The 21,501-nt window shown below is 37.2% G+C and overlaps 1 protein-coding gene across 17 annotated transcripts in view; it reads right to left on the bottom strand.

Annotated features, from left to right (window-relative positions):
• The window catches only part of Herc1 (HECT and RLD domain containing E3 ubiquitin protein ligase family member 1), a 168,981-nt gene that overhangs the window by 60,603 nt on the left and 86,877 nt on the right, over positions 1-21,501 (bottom strand). For 5 of the 17 annotated variants that reach the window (XM_087562124.1, XM_087562110.1, XM_087562116.1 and 2 more), the window contains 12 exons: positions 21,175-21,295; positions 20,722-20,959; positions 20,429-20,616; positions 15,239-15,394; positions 13,595-13,701; positions 12,981-13,091; positions 10,792-10,968; positions 9,689-9,928; positions 9,252-9,335; positions 6,713-7,233; positions 3,711-4,462; positions 1,826-2,024 (listed from right to left, as the gene is read on the bottom strand). In XM_087562124.1, the coding sequence (XP_087418250.1) occupies positions 1,826-2,024; positions 3,711-4,462; positions 6,713-7,233; positions 9,252-9,335; positions 9,689-9,928; positions 10,792-10,968; positions 12,981-13,091; positions 13,595-13,701; positions 15,239-15,394; positions 20,429-20,616; positions 20,722-20,959; positions 21,175-21,295 (2,894 nt within the window). Of the gene's footprint in view, positions 1-1,825; positions 2,025-3,710; positions 4,487-6,712; positions 7,234-9,251; positions 9,336-9,688; positions 9,929-10,791; positions 10,969-12,980; positions 13,092-13,594; positions 13,702-15,238; positions 15,395-20,428; positions 20,617-20,721; positions 20,960-21,174; positions 21,296-21,501 lie in introns of all 17 variants that reach the window. The other 12 variants (XM_087562106.1, NM_001420916.1, XM_087562109.1 and 9 more) reach the window with 3 other exon arrangements.

Here is a 21,501-nt window from a genome sequence, read left to right as displayed (position 1 = left end):
GTTAACATGTACTTGCTTTGGTGGGGTGAACAGTACATGAACGAGAGGCACAGAGAGGAGAGGCACTCCCTCTCACACTAAGGAGGACACTGATGCAAAAGCAAGTCTAGATCTGTCCCCTCACACTAGGAGCCTTTTCTTTTCTGTAAGGCTGGGGATTGAACATAGAGCCACTTGCATATGCTAGGCAAGTGTTCTACTATGACCAAGCTTTAGTCTTAGCAATCAAAGAGGTTTCTAGCTTCAGAAGAGCACTTTACCCAATAAACCATGGCACACAGAGGGAGCAATAGGCTCACCTCCAATCAATTCCAAGCCAGTAGTAGAGAAACAAAGTTTAAGAAGAAAGAAAGAAGTCTAGGGGAGTATGATTCAGTTTCTACTACTAAAGAAAGAAACAGAAGAAGCATTTATGTGCACCTATGGCAACAAAGGGGCATGATTCTATCCTTGAATCCTACGCCCACTCTAGTCAGAGATTCAAAGGAGACAAGAGGTCATAGATTCTCTGTGAACATTTTAAATTCTCAAACTGCAGGAGGCATTAAAAAGTAAAATGTTCTATTAGCATCTCCAAGAATTATGACTCAAATGAGAGAGCTAATAAACAAGTAAGCATCAGTCCATCTCCACCCAAGCAGACACTGGTCATGTTTAAAATGTGAGTTGAAAACCAGTATTTAAAAAAATCACTAGGACAACTGAAATGCAAACAATGGGCTCTATTGGTCCCCTAAATCTAACTTATTGGGGCATGTGGGCCCTATACACCTTCTAAAATCTAACTTACTGCGGCATGCACTCACAGAACTTTCAAACAGCTCCTATGCTGTGCTGGGAAGACTGTGCACACCAAAACTTGAGATTACTAAGGGCAGACATGAGCTCCCCTTCTACTGTCTAGTTCAGTAAGGATGATCTATCTAAGAGAAAACAGAGAAAGAGGGGAAAGGAAGCCAGTTTGATTCCCTCCCTTCGCTTAAGCCACAGTGAAGAGAGCTCAACAGTCTTTCCATGAAGATCTCCTTAAAGCCTCACCAGTGTGTATGTAAGTTGCAAACTAAGCAAAACAGAACTTAAATAAGTAAACATTGTATAGAATTCACAAACTTACTACACACAGATGGCAGAAGAAGCACCTTAAACACATTCTTCTCATTTGAAAAGTAGATCATAGCGTAAAAATGAAAGTACAGAGCTATCGAGATGGCTCACAAGTGAGCGAGCTTACCACAAAAGCATGAAACGGAGTTCAATCCCTACAACCTATGCAAGGTGGAAAGAACCAACTCCCCAAGCTGTCCTCTGACCCCCACAAGTGTACTGTAACGTGTACTCTCATTGTTCATAAATCTTTAAAGGAAAATGTTCAAAAGAACCTGAGAAAAAAATTATTTCATGCAGATAATTTTTTTCTCTTTAGATTGCAGTACTTAAAACTCAAGTACTAGGCTAGGGATATGGCTAAGCAGTGGAACATCGTCTAGCAGATTTGATCTTCAGTAAAAGCACTAACCCTACCCTCCTGCACCCACCATGGTTACCCTCCCCCTCCCCCCAAAAAACCCTCAGCAATTTGCTTTCTGAAAAGAACAAGTCTTTAAAAGCTTAGCCAAACCAAGTATGGTGGAGCACACTCACACTCTCCCTACTCAGAAGCCAAGTATGCTGTTGCATATTTACACTCTCACTAAGACAGGTTTTTACTAAGGTAGGTTCTTTCCAGCTCTAGAAAACCTGGGTTTAACTTGGCACACTCTGTGTTATGTGCTTTAAGAAGCACAGGCATCAGTGTATGACAGACACTAAAGGCCAACTTGTCTACCTGAGAAGACTAAGTGGCATCACTCCTGGGGACTCAGACGCAGGTACTGTTTCTGTGTCAGTGACAGGAGTGGTGGCAGTTGTGGTGTCCTCAAGGGAGCTGCTCATAAAGGAAGTCGTGCTCGATGCTGACGGGCTCGTGGTGACTGGTGTCTGTGCTTGCTGTGCTTGGTCACTTTCTTCAGCCTGTTGATCAATCTCTGTAAATTAAAGGTTTAAAAAATAGTAAGGATGGGCCTTTCTTAAAAAGCATCAATAAAAAAATGGAAAAGTTTAATTTTAAGTTTCTAAAGGTAGGTTTGGCTATATATACTTGTAATCCCAGCACTTGGGAGGGCTGAAGTAAGATTCTTTTGAAAGCAAAGATACTCTGGGCTACATAGCAAGGCCAGTCAAGACTGCATAGTAAAACCTTCCTCCAAAAAAAAAAAAAAAAAAACAAAAACAAAAACAAAAAAAACAAGTTTCTAAACATATTTTCTAAAGGAATTCAAAAAACATTCTTACACTTACACGCGTGTGCACACACACACACACACACACAACATTCTACTTTCAATATCTTATTATTCTAGATTCTATAGATCCTTGCAATTAGTTCTGATTTTAGAGAATTCTCTTTTGTTTTGTTTTATTACTACAAAAACAGCTAACTCCAGAGCTGAGCATGAGATGGCTCAGTAGTTAAGAGAACTGTCTTCCAGACTCTTGAATTCACAGCACTCACATGGCTGTTCATAACCATCTGTAACTCTAGTTACAATGCTGCCTTCTGGCCTCTGCAGGGACCAAGCACACAAGTAATGTGCAGACACACATGCAAGGCAAAACACCCATACACATAATATAAAAATAAAAGCATAGATGATACTATTATAGGTTTATGAAATGGCCACTGACTTAATAACTTAAACATGCCTACTTACAGGTACCATGTACCTCTCTTCCCTATATACTATCTAAACTAAGATCGAAGAAGCATGAAGGCAAAGGAGAAGCAGAAGTTACAAAGACCCAGCCCTCTTTTTCCTTTCTCTTCCCTTTCTTTATTTTCTTCCTCTTTCTCGTCTAGGAGTCCCTTTAGGTAAGGTCTCATGTAGCTAAGCCAGGCCTCAAAACTGAATGATTTGTAGCCAAAAATGACCTTGAACTACTGATTCTCTTGTCTCTCCTTTCGAAATGCTGGGGTTCCAGACCTATGCCATCTCTCCCAGTATAGCACAAGCTTCCTGGGACAAGGGACACTATTTCTAGGTTCTAGGGAACTTTTCTAGGTTCTAGAGAGGTAGCATTAGGCATTTAACAAATATCTTCTGAATGAACCTCACTTTTATTCAAAAACTCATACTGTCCCCCAAAGTGAGAATAAAGATAAACAGTCAGGGTCTTTTTACATACAACACATTGTCTATGAAACAGCACATAGTAAAACATCTCAGAAGTTTTAAGAAAATATTTCAAATCAGATCAGTAAGCAGTTGGATACCTTTTGAAGAATGAATTAAATGTCAACTGTTTTTGTCTGTTTCTTTTCTTTTTTTCTAAGACAGTCTCAGTATTTAACTTTAGTAGTCTTAGAATTCACTATGTAGCTCAGGCTGACCTGGAACCCTCTATCTTCTTAGTGCTGAAATTAAAAGTGTGCACTACCAGACCTGTTTTAATTCAGCTTCCCATTATCAAATTCTAATGTTTATGTAGATTTAAAGTAGAAAACTACAGGCAGACAATGATTACCAAGATCTAAGTAATAAAAAAATTCCATTCATCTTACAAAGAAAAAACACTGTGCAAATTTCTTTGACCAAAAAAAAACATACTTTCACAAATCACTAGACTTATATTACTTTTGACAGTTATGAGTATAATTTTATCAGATAACATACCTTGCTTAATTTTGCCCCCAAACTGGTCTTCCAAAAGCCCATGGACCACCAGTTTGTAAATCATAGCTTGAGCCCGTTCCAGATCAGCTAACCCCAATGCTCGCTTTATGGGTGATCGCATGACTGCTCGCTTCACCATATGCCGCATCAGGAACTGTAGAGCAGCACGCATCTCCACATCCTCGTGAACAACTGGGGAACTTGCACAGTCTGAGTTGTGGCCATTTTCAGCGAGAACTTTTGGAATCAGCAAGAGCTCAGCATATTTACTACAGCCAAGAAGAGCACTAAGTGACTTCATAGCACCGAGGTAGAGATATGAAAGCTGGACTGCTCTGATTTCTGACTGGGCTATGTCATGGGTTTTAGATATGTGTTCGTGATTTTTTCTCTTTCCTTCTGTTATTTGATGTTGGGATTCCACACCTGGCAGTGTTGATTCTAAAGAAAATGAAGCTATTTCATTTTCTGATTTGGAGCTTGTGGTACCCTGACTTTTAACATCATCAGATATTAACCCTGTTCGCACATCTAAAATGGATTCACTCTCAGGTTTCTGCTCAATGTCCCCCTTTTCCTCAGACTCATGACGGTGTTTCTTTTCATGTCGCTTGATGCTCTGTTTCCCAATATCTTCATGAATGCCTGTCAGATATGTTAGGTCCAGCAGCACAGAAGCTGTCAGGCCTCGGAATCGCGCCACATCAAACAGCAGTGGTTCACAGGGTTCCAGGTTATACAATGGAGTATCACTAGGCGACCAAAAAGTTGGGAAGCTTTAATAAAGATCAGAATGACACAGGAAAAAGCAAGTGAGGGAAAGACGGGAGGAAGGTACAGAAAAATAATGTAGACAAAACAAGACACATCATGAACACAATGTTGAGAATAATTTATACGAACTGACATCATTACAGAATGAAAAAATGGTATTATGAGGAACTAGAGATATGATGCTAAATACAACAATAATGAAATGCACCTAAGTGTTCAAATGAGAATATTTACCACTATGCACTGCAAAGTAGAGTGAGCAAATGTCCCATAAGACTTAGGTCTGAATCTGAACATCTTAGAATTGTGGGGACATGAAGGCTCTGTTGCTATCACTCAACGCTTCCAGTTACTACCAAAGCAACCACTGACACACTAAGCAAGGAATATGATTATGTGACTTCACTTACAATAGAGGAGGTAAGGCAGATGTAGTTTCATATAAGTTAGCTGGGAAATTTAGATTATAATCTAGTTTACTGAATATGTAGTAATCATTGTAACCTCCTTCATAGAAAACTTTGCCTCACTAAAAATTTTACTTTGCAGTCTTCAACTGATACTCATAACTTTATAAGCAACAATATGACTACATATCGCTGACATATGGCATAAAATTCCTTAAGTTTAAGAGTCACATTAATTAAAAAATATGATAAAAAGCCCCTCAAGTATCTAACATTTTACTGTAATCACCCATTTCTTGGTTCTGTCTATCTTCCTAGTCTTATTTTCCCTTTGCCACGTTTTTCTTTTTCATGTATTAATTTGCATATTTTACTATACTGCATACATGTTAGCAGATACTGAACATTCTCTGAAGCAAAGAAAGAATAAAAGTAAATGTGGACACATTTATATGACTTTGTAAAGCCATCACTGAAGAGGAGTGTATACAATAAAGTTCATTAATACCTGCAATTATCTATAAATGCTACATATATGTGCTTTCAACTAAGAAAGTCAATCACATTTGTTTAGTTCTAAAATAGTACTGCTTTCATTAACACTATGGATCATTCTTTTTTAGATGTCATATAAATATATGAGAATTGCATGAGGTAATATAGTCAATAGTTACATTATTATCAATAAATTCTTATTTCCAAATGATAAAATTATATACCCAGATAGGTGAGGTCCTTTAAGAATGGAAATATTTAATATTATTTTGAATATATGAAATTTATGAAGTTTATATATATATATATATACTTAAATGCTTTCAAACATCTTGCTTGTGTCAAATAAATGTAATTCTCATAACTACTCAAAATGATGTGCATTGAGAGACTAGAATATTTGTGTTTTAAAAGGTAAGGCTGGGGGTGATGGCATACATCTGTGCTTCCAGCACTTGGGAGGCTAATACAAGGTGAGCATGAATTTACTTGGGCTACATAGTGTGTTCCAGGCCAGTTTAAGCTACAACATTTGGTCATAAAAAAGGGTGGGGGAAGCCCATCACGGAACTAAAGGATGACTCAGTCAGTGGTTAAGAGCACTAGATGTTCTTGCAGGGGTTCAGGGTTCAGTTTCCAGCCCACACATGTTGGCTCACAGCTGTCTGTAACTCCAGTTCCAGGGTCTGCAATATCCTCTTCTGACCTCTACAGGCATAAGGCACGCAGAAGGTGCACAGATACATATGCAGGCAAAACACCCACACACATAAAAAATAAAATTTTAATTAAAAAAAAAAGAGGCAAATCTTGTATACTCATTAGTCACTTAGATGTTCCTACCACAGGCTTTCTGAACTTTAAATCTGATCAATAGATTAGCCAGTTGGCTTTTAAATATTTAAGTATATAAGGGATATTATCAATAGGCAGGAAACAGGTGGGGCATAGTTCAGTGATAGATCATTTTTCTAGCATGCAGAAGTCCAAGTGTGATCTCTGATCTCTGGTACATATACCACCCTGCACCAAGAAGCAGGAACTAGTGAACTTATCAATTCATTATCAAACAAATTAAAAACTTATCACTAGCTTATCAATTAAGCTAGTGAACTTATCAATTCATTATCAAACAAATTAAAAACTTGTTTTACAAATCACTTGCATTTAGTAGATCAAAAATAGTAATATCTAGCCACATAAAAATCATTTTAAAAAGTTAAGCAGCAGTTCACCTACAATACATTATTACTCACTGTCCCTGGGCAATCACCCATTTCACCATCAAATACTTATCTGCTAAAAGCATAACTCAATACATCATACCTGATGGTAATTTCTGCTTCATCCCACTGGACCTTGGCAGATGTGCTGCCTTCTTTGACCACTCCCAGCAGCGTGGCATGGCGCCCAGTTTGCTTGTGAACACACCGACCTCCAACTCTAAGACCAGCATCAACTCCTCCTATCACTGCTAGCACGGGCCACACCTCTATGCAAAGAGTCCTCAGCTGCGGTTCTGAGAGGTCAGCAAGACCATGCCTATTATGTTTACCTTTTTCTTCTTCTTTGTTCTCTTTCTCCTCTCTCATTTCATTTTCCTCTCGGCTCTGAACCGAGCGGCTTTTCTTTAGCTTCTGACCTGACTCTCTAATACATATCTTAATTTTATGTAGCCTTTCCATCATCTTTTTATTAATACAGTAAGTCCAACGGTCTGTTCGGTGAAGGATACGGATAAGTTGAATAGTGGCCTCAGCTAGTACTGCTGCTACTGGACTACAAATAGGGTCTCCTGGAAGTAAATCCCGTGGTGTGCCACGCATCTGCATATCACAAATTTTCACCTGTATAAAAGAAAAGAAAGTAGGCTATGTATGATATTAGGTCTCCTTAACAACTTGTCAATATATGTTCTAGCAAATGGAATTATACTGAACTAGTACCAGTATATTATATCAAGTGACACCCCAGTAGGCAAGAAATGTTAAGAGACCCACTAAAGTGATTAGCAATATGGCCCTTTAAAATGTGCTGACATTTGAATATCTTATATCCTACAAGTTCCAAAGCAGTTACAACTGCTCAAAGGAAGGATATGAGCAAGGTATGTGTGGCTAACTCAATTTAGTTCTGATAAATGTCTGAAAGAAAGAGTAAGTATCATCCTCAAATCTTGAATATTGGATTTGAGGATAATACTGAATCTTGAAATTATGTAATGTTGTTCCACTATTTTATGTTGTTCCAAGGGCATGAATGTAAAACTGTAAAACTGTACAACTGGGATAACCCCACTATGACCATACACTACAAGAAGTGGGATACAGAGTGAAGAAAGGAAGCTAGTGTGGTAGCACATGCCTGTGGTCCTAGCATCTAGAAGACCTTGAGTTCAAAGCCATTCTTTCCCTGATGGTATACTTGGACCTTGGCAATATCTTGTAGTATAAAGTAGGTTCTGATGTAATCTGCTCCAAATCATGGTTTGGCACTTTCCAACATCTGTAGACCTCGGAGAATTTACCCAGCCTTAGGATTCTAACCATAAATATGCTTACTCTGTCTGTGAGACTTATGATAAACTTCAGAATCCCTGTGAGTTCGAGATAAATCTGGGCTATATAAAAAACCCTGTCTCCTCTCCCCTATCCCTTAAAGATGTTAACAAAACAAAACAAGGAGTGAAACCTGGGTTTAAATCTTAATTGTATATGATATTAGGAAGTAATATAAGTAAGTCTTGGCTTTTTCATCTAAAAAAATAAAAGACACTAATGTGAGCACTCATCTCCTACAGGTATTTTAAAAATAAATAAGTGATTAAACAAAGTAGACAAAGTGCTTAATTGTATATATAATTAATATAATTAATTTATATATTATACATATATAACTGATTTATAAAAATTATATATAAAGCTTATATAAATTCATTAATTATATGTAAATACATATTTTATTTACCTTCAGAATTAGTATCTACTAAGTCTAACATGTACATTATAAGAAAACTATATTATGACTTAACTTAAAATTTTTCAATATAAAATTCCACTAGAAATTCTTGACAACAGACCTAATTACATTATACCCTCCAGTGAAAAGCTAGGAAAGAAGAAAAAAAAAGCAAACCACCACTAGCCACTAACACAGAGAGATAAAGAGAAGCTTATTTCTGCGTTTTTTTTAGATAAAGAGAACAAAAAGGGTTTCAGTGAAAGTGTATGCCCTTAATATATTTAAATCTGTAGCATCTACAAAGTCTGAGACCTCTCACACATGAGCAAAAGGTAGTGTCCCCACCATAACTTTCACTATTCAGCTAATAGTATTTTACTCTACTTGAGTATTTCTAGATTTCTTCCTCTATCTGTAACTACGAATGAACCATATTACTGCTAATATAGTTCCTGTTAACTCTGACAGTGCCACTGTTTGCAAGTTGGCTTGCTATAGTGCCTTAATATGGAGTAAAAAAAAAAATTCCTAAAACTATCTACCCTTCTAGAAGAATAACTTCCATGGGTCAAGTATATTTTTTATTAAATTTTTTTATTTACATTTCAAATGTTATCCCCTTTCCCGGTTTCCTGTCCATAAACCTCTTCTCCCATCCCCCTCCCACTTCTTCTATGAGGGTGCCCCCCCCAACCACACCCCCCTTCCTACCTCCCCACCCTGACATTCCCCTACACTGTGGGGTCAAGTCTTGGCAGGACCAAGGGTTTCTCCTCCCATTGGGAGCCAAGTACTTTTAATGGTAGAGCTATCTGACTATTTTACGACCTCTGTATCACACTAACATAAGGCTAATTTAAATAAACAGTATCCCTTATGCCTAAGTACAGGTTGGGATTGTTACCTTCTCACCCGGGTTGCTGCTATAGAACATCACACATGGGTACAACTCTGCTGCATCCACATCTTCAAAGGCTAATTTGGGTTCCTAGAGGGTGACAGAGAAGAAGCAAAGGAAACTAAAGTTGCTTTTAAAATTGATACTATGTAGCCACATTGAAATTAACAGGTTCTGAGATAGAACAAAAGATACTAGGGCCATACATACATCAACTGCCTTCTATCCAAGGCACCGGTACATAGAATATACAATCCTAAACTGTTTGCTTGGTATAAAAATATTACTTGATCTTACCACTTTTCTATAAGGTTGGCACTGATAAAGAATTTTAAGAGGAAAATAAATAATATATACACTAAATAACCAATACTTGATAATTTGAGTGGAATTTAAATTTGGGGAAGAAAAAAATTATAATGTTTGCGAACAGTTTTCAGTACCTCTCCATTTTTCCCAAAGGAAATGGTCCTGGCTTCCATGTCTAACACACAGGTAATGAAATCTCCTTGAGTAAAGCTGGACAGCGTCAGAGTCTGTTCTCCATTGTGATAGAGGTTACCACTGTAAGCTCTATAGAGCCACATGTCTGAGGTAGTGCGGTGATTAAAATCATGTACTGGCCAGCGTGAGACTCCAACACATGTACCCTCATTACCTCTATTTTCCTTCACAATATAAAACTAAAAACAGAAAAAGAAAAACACAATTCATAATGTTCATTAGTACTGAAATAAACTGTGCTATTACTACTTGAGACTTGGAAATATGTTTATAAATAACATTTACACATTTATGGAAACATATTAACTTTCTTTTCAAAGAAGAACAAAAATGAAATAATTTCATCAGTTTGTAAATATTTTATAAGGCAAATTTATTCTTCTTATAAATATAAATAATAACCCTTGGTACCTATAACATTTAAAGTAAACAATTTTAGCTTACAATTTAATTATGGTGCTGTGGTAATATTTTAGAAAATTACTCAGTCTTTTAATACATAGACTTTGTGACTACTCTTTTTGTACACTTTATTCAAAAGGGATGGAAACTACAGGGGCTATCACCTTCCCTCCACTCTCTAAAGGACTGACTCAACCTCCTACCTAGGATGCTTGCCTCTGACCTGTGTTCATTCACTTTAGGTATGATCAGCTTAATTCTATAACCCTGGCCTTTCTCCTGATACATAAGACATTTCCAAAAAATTGGTATTTCCAAGGCTCTCTGTGTGTGTGTGTGTGTGTTGTGTGTGTGTGTGTGTGTGTGTGTGTACCTAAATATAAATATACCCTATTTAGTCTGTATAATGTTACTTCTATGCAAGTTGTCAGGGCTGACTGTTTGGTATTATTGGTCATAATCAATAACTAATTGGTGTGCTCTCCCCTGGAGAAGACTACTTCTCTTTTATTCAGCATTTCTTAGTTGATTCACCATTTCTGTAGTTGTTTGTCTAGGGTTAAGGCCTTGTGAGCTTTCCCCATTAACAACCTTCTTTAAAAACTAAAAGTACAAAACAATTACTAAGAACTCTCCTTACCTTCCACTGATAGCACCCAGAAGTTACTCCAGTTGATGCTAATCCATATCCTTTTCCTCCACTGCCATGAGTTAAAATCTGTCCATTTTCCACAATGCAACACTGAGCCTTCTCTGGATCAAAAGAGACTTCTTGTATGGGGAGATTTTCATCCTCTTCCTCCAACTCTCCTTGCTTCTACCAGAAAGGCAAGTGGGTGAATATTTGAGAGTAAACAGATCTCTAATACATTCCTTGCTGTTACTTCACAACTATCACATATCTACTGGTTTTTAGTTTCTGTGCAAGACAGTAGGAAACAGTGCCTACAAAAAGCTTATTATTCATTTAGGGTACCTGGAGACTAATCAAGTCAGTTACATAGTGAGACAGAAATCCAGGGTCGTAATTCCAAGGTTTTTGTCTTCAGTAACAACTAAGGTGGGGAAGGAACAGAGTGTGATGGCACTAAGGATGTTATGTTTAACATTCTAAGTATAAGCTGTCTATTAGGATATCATTCAAGTGGTAAATTAATGGAAGATAGCATTTAAAATTTAAGTATCAATGGCACAGAGAATAAGGTTTCTTTAAATATGGAAAAGGGAAAAGGTGTGATAGTTGGGGAATGAGAATGGGGATTATGACTACTAGGTCACACAATAACCCAACACTTAAATAGAGAAAGAAAAACATAGAAGAATTAAAGATCATTTTCTAAGGTAGAAGGAAAATTAGAAAAACTGTGAAATCAGAAAAAAAAAAGCTAGAGGTGTATATGTATGAAGTAGAATCCACTTTGGAAGATAATTCAGTGGAGCCTCATGGCCACAAGGATGGGTACACAAGAGAACAAGAATAAGAGATGGACAAAAATGCAAGCAGTGGATCCTCTATATCCCAGGTTCTACATCAATTCAACAAACCACAGATTGGAAATAATTTTTTTTTTAAAAACCAGCTGAATTGGTACTATACATGCGTGGACTCTTCTCATTAAATAGAAAATAAGGTATCTATTTTCTCTTTACAAGAATTTGCACTGTAGGATGTATTGAAAAACCTAGAAATGATTCAAAGTTTACAGAAGAATTGCATGAGTCATATATAAACAACATACCATTTTATATATGAGACTTGAACATAACTGATCTGGGCAAGCATCGATAGTCCTAGAACCAATTCCCATCGATACTGAAGACCTACAAATGCACTGCCATTACTTTATGGGTTCTGGCATCTTGCTGGATGATAAGCAACTGGACTGAAGAGATGGAAAGAAGTAGCTGAGGAGCAGGTTACTGTAGGGTGTGTAGGACCACTACTGCACAGGCATAAGAACTGCTAAGGCTGAGTGCGCTCAAACCCCAAGAATCTTAAAATCGAGAACAGCAGAAGTGAAACCATTTCCTACCTGCTTCTGTACCTAATCTGGAACATGTAACCATGACACATGACTAAAGACCATGGGCATTCAGTCAAGAAGCATAACATGTGGAGTTCTTCTCCAAGCTAGTGAAGTATATAAAAAGGCTTGAGGCTTCAGCCAATGACCTTCCCTTTCTGCAAGAGGTATATAATCTCTGGTTCACCCTGATAAAGTGTATGCATTCACATCCACCATCAAATAAAGCAATAGGAACAAGTAAGGATCCTCTCAGAAAGCTGCTTCATTAAGGACTATCATGGGAAAAGCCTTCGCCTTAAAGAGCAGAGTGTAAAACTCCAGAGAAAGGCTTTCTCTCTTGCAGCCCCTCTAATAGCCTCAGCCCTAACTCCCACTCAGACCCAAATACTGCTCTTCCTGGACTCTACCTCCCCTTCTCTGCCTGGTATACAGCTGCTAAGGGGAAAGGTGGACCTCAGACCTCCAGTTCTTGACTCTCTCTGGCAGTACATCTGCTGTGCCTGGGTACCCAGAAAGTCTGTTCCAGACTTTGCCCAGAAGAGAGGCAGAATGTTATACAACAATTTACTCCTTTGAGAAGTGCAGTAGCAAGGACAAGAGGGACAATCAAGAAGGCTTCATAGAAAAAATATGATTTGAGAGACGAGGATGAGAAAAGAGCAAAAAAGGACACAAAGAGAATGTGGAGCAACTTCTACAGCAAGGCCCCTCATAGTAGGACCTTACAACCAGAGACAGAGACAGGCACTATGGTATCTACTTCTAAGGCCTAAAAACACCTTTTGAGGGAAGAATCAATTACCTGCAATTTTATTTCTTGTTCTTTTTCCTTTATTTGAATAGCATGTTTGGCCTGAGCAATGGGAGTCTCCCACATACAATCCGACAGAAGGGAAAATAAGCGTTCAACAACCTGGTGTTTTAAAGGGAAAGAATGATAAAATTTATAAAGAGAAATGTTATACATGTTTGAGATATCACATACTGTAATATTCAATGGGACAAGAAGATTGATTGTACTAATATACAAAAGCTATGTCTGGTAGTTTTATGTGAAATACTTGTAAAAAATCGTCAGCTCATTACAAAATGACTTGGTTTTCTATCTCCTTTCTAGATACAGACATTTTTCAGTTTTACTGTCTCACACATTTCTCTCTCTAAAGGCCCAATCTAAGAAACTGTAGACTCTCCTTTTGACTTTAATGTATACTCTACTCCTCTACTTCTTACACCTAACAACTTATTTTCTTCCCCTTCCTTAAAAATGAAGGATAAAGAAAACAACCTGAGAAGTAGAGACTATGCTATTGAAAACAGACACAATTACAACTCGAGACTTTAGTAACTGTCACTTTTGGGTGAATCATACTACAGATGTAAAAAGTATTTTCCAGCAACTTAAAAACTACAAACCTGGGCCATTTGGTCATCCTCTACACCAGATTCACAAGCAGGTAGCACAGCCTCAAGGACATGAAGAGCAAGGAGCCTCGTTCTTAAGTTACCAACCAGAGGAATGCCTGGGGACACAGCAGATATGTCTTTCTGGTATCAATGTGACAGGCATCCAGAGTTAAGATTAACTTCAGATAAAATTCTTCTAAGATTACAAAGCAGTTTATAAAAGAAACAGATCTGTATTTTAAACCTATTGTCACAGTCTGGACCCAGTCTATGCCTATTAATATATATATATATATATATATATATATATATATATATATATATATACACACTTCATGGACAGATTCAATGCACTACAACACTGAGTCAAAAGTACAGTATACATTTCATATATATCAATCCTAAATTCAGAGTCTGAATTATAACTGAGTTTAATGAGCCAAGAGAGGCTCAAATAATTTAATAATTTGACCAAAACTCCATACATCAGTAGAAGTCAAATTTTTAAAATGTCTGTGAGACTCTAAAGCCCAAGCATATGTTTTCATTCCCTTGCTCTAGTTCACCTGCCATTTTACAGCTTGGTAGGTGTCTGGGTTTTTTAAGTGTGTGTGTGTGTGCCTGTGTGTGTCTGTGTGTATCTGTGTGTGTCTTTGTGTGTGTGTGTCCGTCTGTGTCTGTATGTTTGTGTGTCTGTGTCTGTATGTGTGTGTGTGTGTGTGTGTGTGTGTGTGTGTGTGTGATAGTACCCTTTACAATGTGCAGGAAGCAGTTTGTATTTTTCTTATGTTAGAAAAGGTAGTGTGTAAGTATGTATTCTTCTTATAGACATACCTTATAGATTAGGTGAAAATAAATGTCTTTTATGCTTTAAAAACATGATATAAAGTTCATGTCATTAAAGAAAGCTGTAAGTTATACTAGTTAATAAACATTGATAGAGTATATTAATAACATTAACATATAATAACCCTAACATGGAATACTATGTTATAATTCTACAAGTTTTAAACACATTAGATAGGGATAATGAAAACATTCTGGAAATGGATGGAAAGGATACAACACTATGACTATGCTTAATGCACTGAATTGTATACTTAAATGGTCACATTTTAGTTTTTGTTATCTACATTTTTAATCAAAACTATGTGTAGCAAAATACTATCAGTAACCTTTAGAAGAATACCAGACTTTTAGGCTGGAAAAAGGATTGAGATTATTATGCAGAGCTGCCATAGCCACCACACAGATACAAGTCACAATCAAGGCAGCTGGAATCATGTCATGCTAGAGGAAACATACAAATTCAGATCTGACTTGACGACAATCTAAAATGTGAGGTCAGGCTCAGTAAATTATATACTATGCACATCTTTTCTAACTTTTAGTACATGTATATAAATCTGAACGAACAGGGCAAAATTCTCTAGATGAAATCATAATTTCTCCAGCACAACTTGGCATTATTACTTCTTTACCAATTGCTATCTCAAAAACTGGCATTTTAAAATTGGCACCAAATAAATATATAATCAAAAATCAAAGAAGAAAAATTCTTGAAATCAAGATCAAGCATCCAGTGTTCTTAAAATTACCTTAATAAATGCATGCAATACACAAAAATACTCTAAACAAAAGCAGCAGACATACCTGAAGAACACTTCTGAGATGCTATATTTAGAAGCACTTCTGTCCATTTGGGGGAAGCCATCTTTGATTGAATTGCTTTTGAAGACACAACTCTGCGAAGAAAAACTAAAAAATCCCCTAGATGGAGTTCAGCTGCATGTTGTTTCCTAAGAGCAGCTGAAAAGTGAAGAGATAAGTTTACATTTTAATTGGAAGGCATCAGGCTAAGGTTTATCTTACCCAGCTCACACTTTCATTACATTAAGTACAAATCTAATTCCCAATCTAGGTTTTCAATAGGTTACCAACTTTTGAAAACCAGAAAATGGGAACAAGTCAAAATTTAAATGAACCTGGAATGAAACATCTTTATATGTATGGATGAGAAGCATAAGCATGCTAGATAGAAAAAACACAAACACACATCCTTTGCTATAAATCCCTTTCACATTTACTTCTCCCAGGACAGTCCCAAGGAGAGGAGAACTAGAAGCATGCTAGTGAGGCAACTAGATAGAACAGAATGCCAGTCCTGAGGAAGAACATATGAGCATCTACAATAATCTGGAGACAAGTATCTACAGTGCTACTTACAGAGAGATTCTGGAATCTCCACTAAGGAATACAGTGAAAACTCTGTGAAAGGGAAGAGTCCTCTGGAAAGGGATATGCTACACTGACAATAGACGGCCAGTAATCAAGCCTCACAGGAAGCTGCATCCAGCAGAGCAGATTTCTGTCTGCTGTGATGTGTGAACAAGACTATGACAGAACTAAACTGCTGGGGAGAACTAGAGAGGAAATAAGAACTACTTTACATCTCCTCCAAACAGTACCTTGTCTCCTTATTTAATACAAAGCTTTTTTTATAATATTAATCTGAAGAACATACAGAATTATCAGCCTCTCCTATATATCTCTGTCTCTCACTCCAACTTGTCCCTGTACATTTTTTCAAGAATCCAATTTTCTGAGGAACCTCCAGACTGATTTCCAGAATGGTTGTACCAGTCTGCAATCCCACCAACAATGGAGGAGTGTTCCTCTTTCTCCACATCCTCGCCAGCATCTGCTGTCACCTGAGTTTTTGATCTTAGCCATTCTCACTGGTGTGAGGTGAAATCTCAGGGTTGTTTTAATTTGCATTTCCCTGATGACTAAAGATGTTGAACATTTCTTTAGGTGCTTCTCAGCCATTCGATATTCCTCAGCTGTGAATGAATGCTTTGTTTAGCTCTGTACCCCATTTCTTAATAGGGTTATTTGGCTGTCTGGAGTCTAACTTCTTGAGTTCTTTGTATATCTTGGATATCAGTTGTAGGATTGGTAAAGATCTTTTCCCAATCTGTTGGTTGCCGTTTTGTCCTGATGACAGTGTCTTTTACTTTACAAAAGCTTTGCAGTTTTATGAGGTCCCATTTATCGATTCTTGATCTGAGAGCATGAGCCATTGGTGTTTTGTTCAGGAAATTTTCGCCAGTGCCCATGTGTTCAAGACTTTTCCTCACTTTTTCTTCTATTAGTTTGAGTGTATCTGGTTTGATGTGGTGGTCCTTGATCCACTAGGACTTAAGCTTTGTACATGGTGATAAGAATGGATCGATCTGCATTCTTCTACATGCTGACCTCCAGTTGAACCAGCACCATTTGCTGAAAATGCTATCTTTCTTCCATTGGATGGTTTTAGCTCCTTTGTCAAATATCAAAAAGTGACCATAGTGGGTTGGGGATTTAGCTCAGTGGTAGAGCGCTTGCCTAGGAAGCACAAGGCCCTGGGTTCGGTCCCCAGCTCCGAAAAAAAGAACCAAAAAAAAAAAAAAAAAAAAAAAAGAAGTGACTATAGGTGTGTGGGTTCATTTCTGGGTCTTCAATTCTGTTCCACTGATCTATCTGCCTGTCTCTGTACCAATACCATACAGTTTTTATGACTATTGCTCTGTAATACTGCTTGAAGTCAGGGATGGTGATTCCCCAGAAGTTCTTTTATTGTTGAGTATAGTTTTCGCTATCCTGGGTTTTTTGTTATTCCAAATGAATTTGCAAATTGCTCTTTCTATCTCTATAAAGAATTGAGTAGGAATTTTGATGGGGATTACATTGAATCTGTAGATTGCTTTTGGCAAAATGGCCATCTTTACTATATTAATCCTGTCAATCCATGAGCATGGAAGATCCTTCCATCTTCTGAGATCTTCCTCAATTTCTTTCTTCAGAGAATTGTAGTTCTTGTCATACAGATCTTTCACTTGCTCGGTTAAAGTCACACCAAAATATTTTATATTATTTGGGACTATTGTGAAGGGTGTCATCTTCTTAATTTCTTTCTCAGCCTGTTTATCCTTTGAGAAGAGGAAGGCTACTGATTTGTTTGAGTTCATTTTATACCCCGACACTTTGCTGAAGTTGTTTATCAGGTTAAATAGTTCTCTGGTGGAACTTTTGGGGTCCCTTAACTACACTATCATATCATCTACAAATAGTGATATTTTTATTTCTTCCCTTCCAATTTGTATCCCCTTGACCTCCTTTTGTTGTCTGATTGCTCTGGCTAGGACTTCAAGTACTATATTGAATAAGAAGGGAGAGAGTGGGCAGTCTTGTCTAGTCCCTGATTTTAGTGGGATTGCTTCAAGTTTCTCTCCATTTAGTTTGCTGTTAGCTACTGGTTTGCTGTATATTGCTTTTACTGTGTTTAGATATGGGCCTTGAATTCCTGATCTTTCCAGAACTTTTGTCATGAAGGGGTGTTGAATTTTGTCAAATGCTTTCTCAGCATCTAATGAAATGATCGTGTGGTTTTTATCTTTCAGTTTGTTTATAAAGTGGATTACAGTTCCTCTTCTAGGAAGCCTTCTTTTCTCCCTTGCATAATATCTACATCAAGTAGTTCTAGAATAAATTAGAGCCATATGGAGGTGCATATCTGTACTCCTGGCATTCAGGAGAAAAAGAGTGAAGGATGATCATAAATTCAAGGACACTTTGGGCCTGGAGACCCCTAATATAAAGCAGGTTGATACAATCCTTTGAAATAAAGATTACACCTTCTTTTTAATTATGTATTTTAGAAGGATCAGAGGTTCTTTATATGTAAACAGCCTGATTCTGAATGACTAGCCATTGATGATTTTAGTCTCCTTCCTAGTCATTTTCCAAACTGGGACCTCTCCCTAGGACAACTAGAAGGGAACAGACATGTGCTTGATCTGTTGTCATACATGCTAAGACCTAGTCATGGAAAAACTGTGCCTTTTTTTAGTAAATATTGAAGGATCCCAACTTTTGTTGTTTTCTTAAATAGGGTACTGTTGGCCTGTAATTCATGTTTTTCTCTGACCTAACCTCTCTGGTGGGAATTCTAGGTATGGGCCAGCACATCCAGCTAAGGATACAATTATCTTGGGGCTTTGTAGGCTAAAAAGTAACTTTATAACTTGTTATATAGAATAGCCAATGAAATGTTGACTTTGATTTGGCATAGTCTCATAGGAAGAGAGATAAAACCAACTTATATTAAGTAGCTGTTTTTCTGTCTGATACACTTAAATCTAATTGTCACTGGAATATCATTGACAAAAACAATTTAGAGTATTTTATTAGGAAAATTAAAAGGAAGATAATTTTCCCCCAAATGTCCATAAATCTTGGAATGCATAAGAGTTAATAATTAGTTGTTTTTTTTATGTGATTTTTTTTCTTTAAAAAAATACTTCTAAAACAGTATTATAGAATTCCAGAAACACTGTTCTCTGTATGTGTAGAAGCACAGACTGGCAAGAACCTGGTACTTTAATAGCTTTTTATACCCCAGTGGATCTCAGAAAAGGAAGAGACAGAGACACTTTGCTTTTATTAACCATTTCGTGAGTCTGCCTAAGCTCTCTGAGTAAAGATAATTCCATACACAACTAAGGGAGGAAAAAAATCATACCACTAGCTTAGGCTAGGAAACTAAAACGCTAGTTCTTAATCAGTACCATACTCCTACATTCTGACATTCAGATAATTCTTCTGAGTCTCTTGTACTGTACCATATCTGCTCACACGTTTGCCTCTACCATGACCCTATGTCAATAACAACAAAGACAATGCTTTATCATTTTGCATCTGTTCAGTATATTCTATTTCCCCCACATAAGTCAGAAATATTAATAATGGTCTAAATACCAGTTAATTATGAAAATATTAAATATTAACAATCACCAAATTTTCACTAAATTATGTGCCAGATAATGTTCTGGGCTTACATGTATCAAGTTATTTAGTCCTCAAAACAATCTTCACAAAGTTGGCTCTGATTTTATAAATGACAGAACTGGGGCAAAGAAAATGAAGTAGCTTAGTCTTTTCCATCTGTCCATCTAACCAGAAGGGACTTTTAAAGGGCATTGTGAGAATGACACATGGTAACTCACAATCCTTTTGAAATAATGACCAATTTTAGACCATCATCCTCATAATTACATAGAAGACACAGGCAGTAGTTCTACTGCTTCATACAGAAATTCTACTGGAAACAACTGCCTTAGTTGTATTTCTTAGGGCTGTGATAAGACCCTGACAAAAGTGGAAGCCAGTGCTCTCTGTTCTTGAAGTTCTTGTTGCTGTGACTTCTTGGATCTCATGGACTCGACCTGGAATAGTGAGCCAAATAAAACCTTTCTCCTCTAGGTTGCTTTTGTCAAGATATTTTACTGCAACTGGAAATGCGGCTAAAAAGCCATGTTTACTATACAACAAACAAGGTACACAGTAACCAAACATTATATTGGCCACGGGTAAGGAAGAATTCTGTTAGTTCAGTTCTCCTGATTATAATCCAGTTCCCAATTCCCAAAGCCCTACTCTCAAGGAACCAGTCAGGTCAGGATTATGGTTAGAGGTTTGTTAGAATTAAATAACTCAAAGGACATCTTAGTCTTTCCCTAGATGGCCTGGAGAAACTGGTCACTCAAAATCTAGGTCCTTATAGTCAAGGCAGCAAAGAGGCTGAACCTTGTAAGGAGCAGGAATAACCCTAAGCAGCATCAGAATGAGTAGAGCACAGGAGGCTCAGTCAGATGCTCATATGTATATATAGAGAAAGGAGGTTGCAAACAATCAAGAATCCTTTCATATCACAACAGAAAGAAGCCAATATTCTTACCATATGCACACGATGGAGACACAAGTATCTACACATAATGAAAAAACAAAAAGAGCTCATACTACCTCTGAAATCTCTCTTCTCAGCTTCTCCACTGGAGTCAACTTTTTTGTCTTCTTCTTCACCCTCTTCCCCTTCTCCAAAAGAGGCCATAAATAGTACACCAGTTTGGGACAATAAATTCTTCAGCTGACTACAGAGTAGATCCAACAAGGACTGAACTACTTTGGGGCTCAGTTTATCAGCATAAGTTCTATGTGAAATAAAAGGAAAAATTAAGAATAAGAATATAAAAAAGGACAAATACTGTAGAAAAACAGGCCCCACCTCATTCTCTCAAGACCTTTCTAATATTTACCCAGTGGTGATGGCTAGAATCTGGAGCAATCTTGTACTGGCCACTTTCAAAGCTGTGCTAAGCTGGGAAACTCCGGTCTTTGGCAACAACTGCAGGGGCTGACCTAACATGGTGTCTGTCCCACATAACTGTGACAATACATTCAGCAGACCAGTGGAAATTGCCAAAGAAACATCGACTGGCTGATAATGAACGCTGAGGGCAAAAACTGTAACCAAAAGAAGACGTTGCTGGGCTTCTAAAAAAAAAGAAAAGAAAGACAGTTGAGATTTCTTCTAAACTAAATATTACTAAAATAAGCTTCTCCAAACTATAAATAGTAAAAAGTCATATTCAATTTTCAAGTATTATATTGGTCTATTACTATTAAACATAAAATAAAGACGATTCTCTACCATACCGTCAGTCCAAAATGTACACTCTTCATCTTTATTTGCAGAAATATTTACTCACCAATGTGATGCTTATTTGCTTGAAGGGCTCTCTCCAAAGTAGCAGACAATTGCTGATAAATCTTATGAACAGCCACCTGGATTTCAACCTGAATATTTCTTTTTGCTGCTCTGATCCCATCCTAAATTACAGAGTTACTTTTAAAATCAGCACAATGATACAATCAATCACTCATCTAATCCCAACTGTATGATTCACAAACTTGAACAATGATAGATCTTTTCAAGTAATTTAAAAACTTTCAGAATTTTAACCTCAGTCATATATATCACCAAGCTCCAGACCGTCCACCCAGCTCTGTAAAAAGATAAAGAACTGCATACAATG

Source organism: Rattus norvegicus, chromosome 8 (genome assembly GCF_021556685.1).
Source record: "Rattus norvegicus strain SHRSP/BbbUtx chromosome 8, alternate assembly SHRSP_T2T, whole genome shotgun sequence".
Taxonomy (NCBI): Eukaryota; Metazoa; Chordata; class Mammalia; order Rodentia; family Muridae; genus Rattus; species Rattus norvegicus.
The sequence above is the reverse complement of the archived record's forward strand: the minus strand, read 5'-3'. Positions and strand labels throughout refer to the sequence as shown.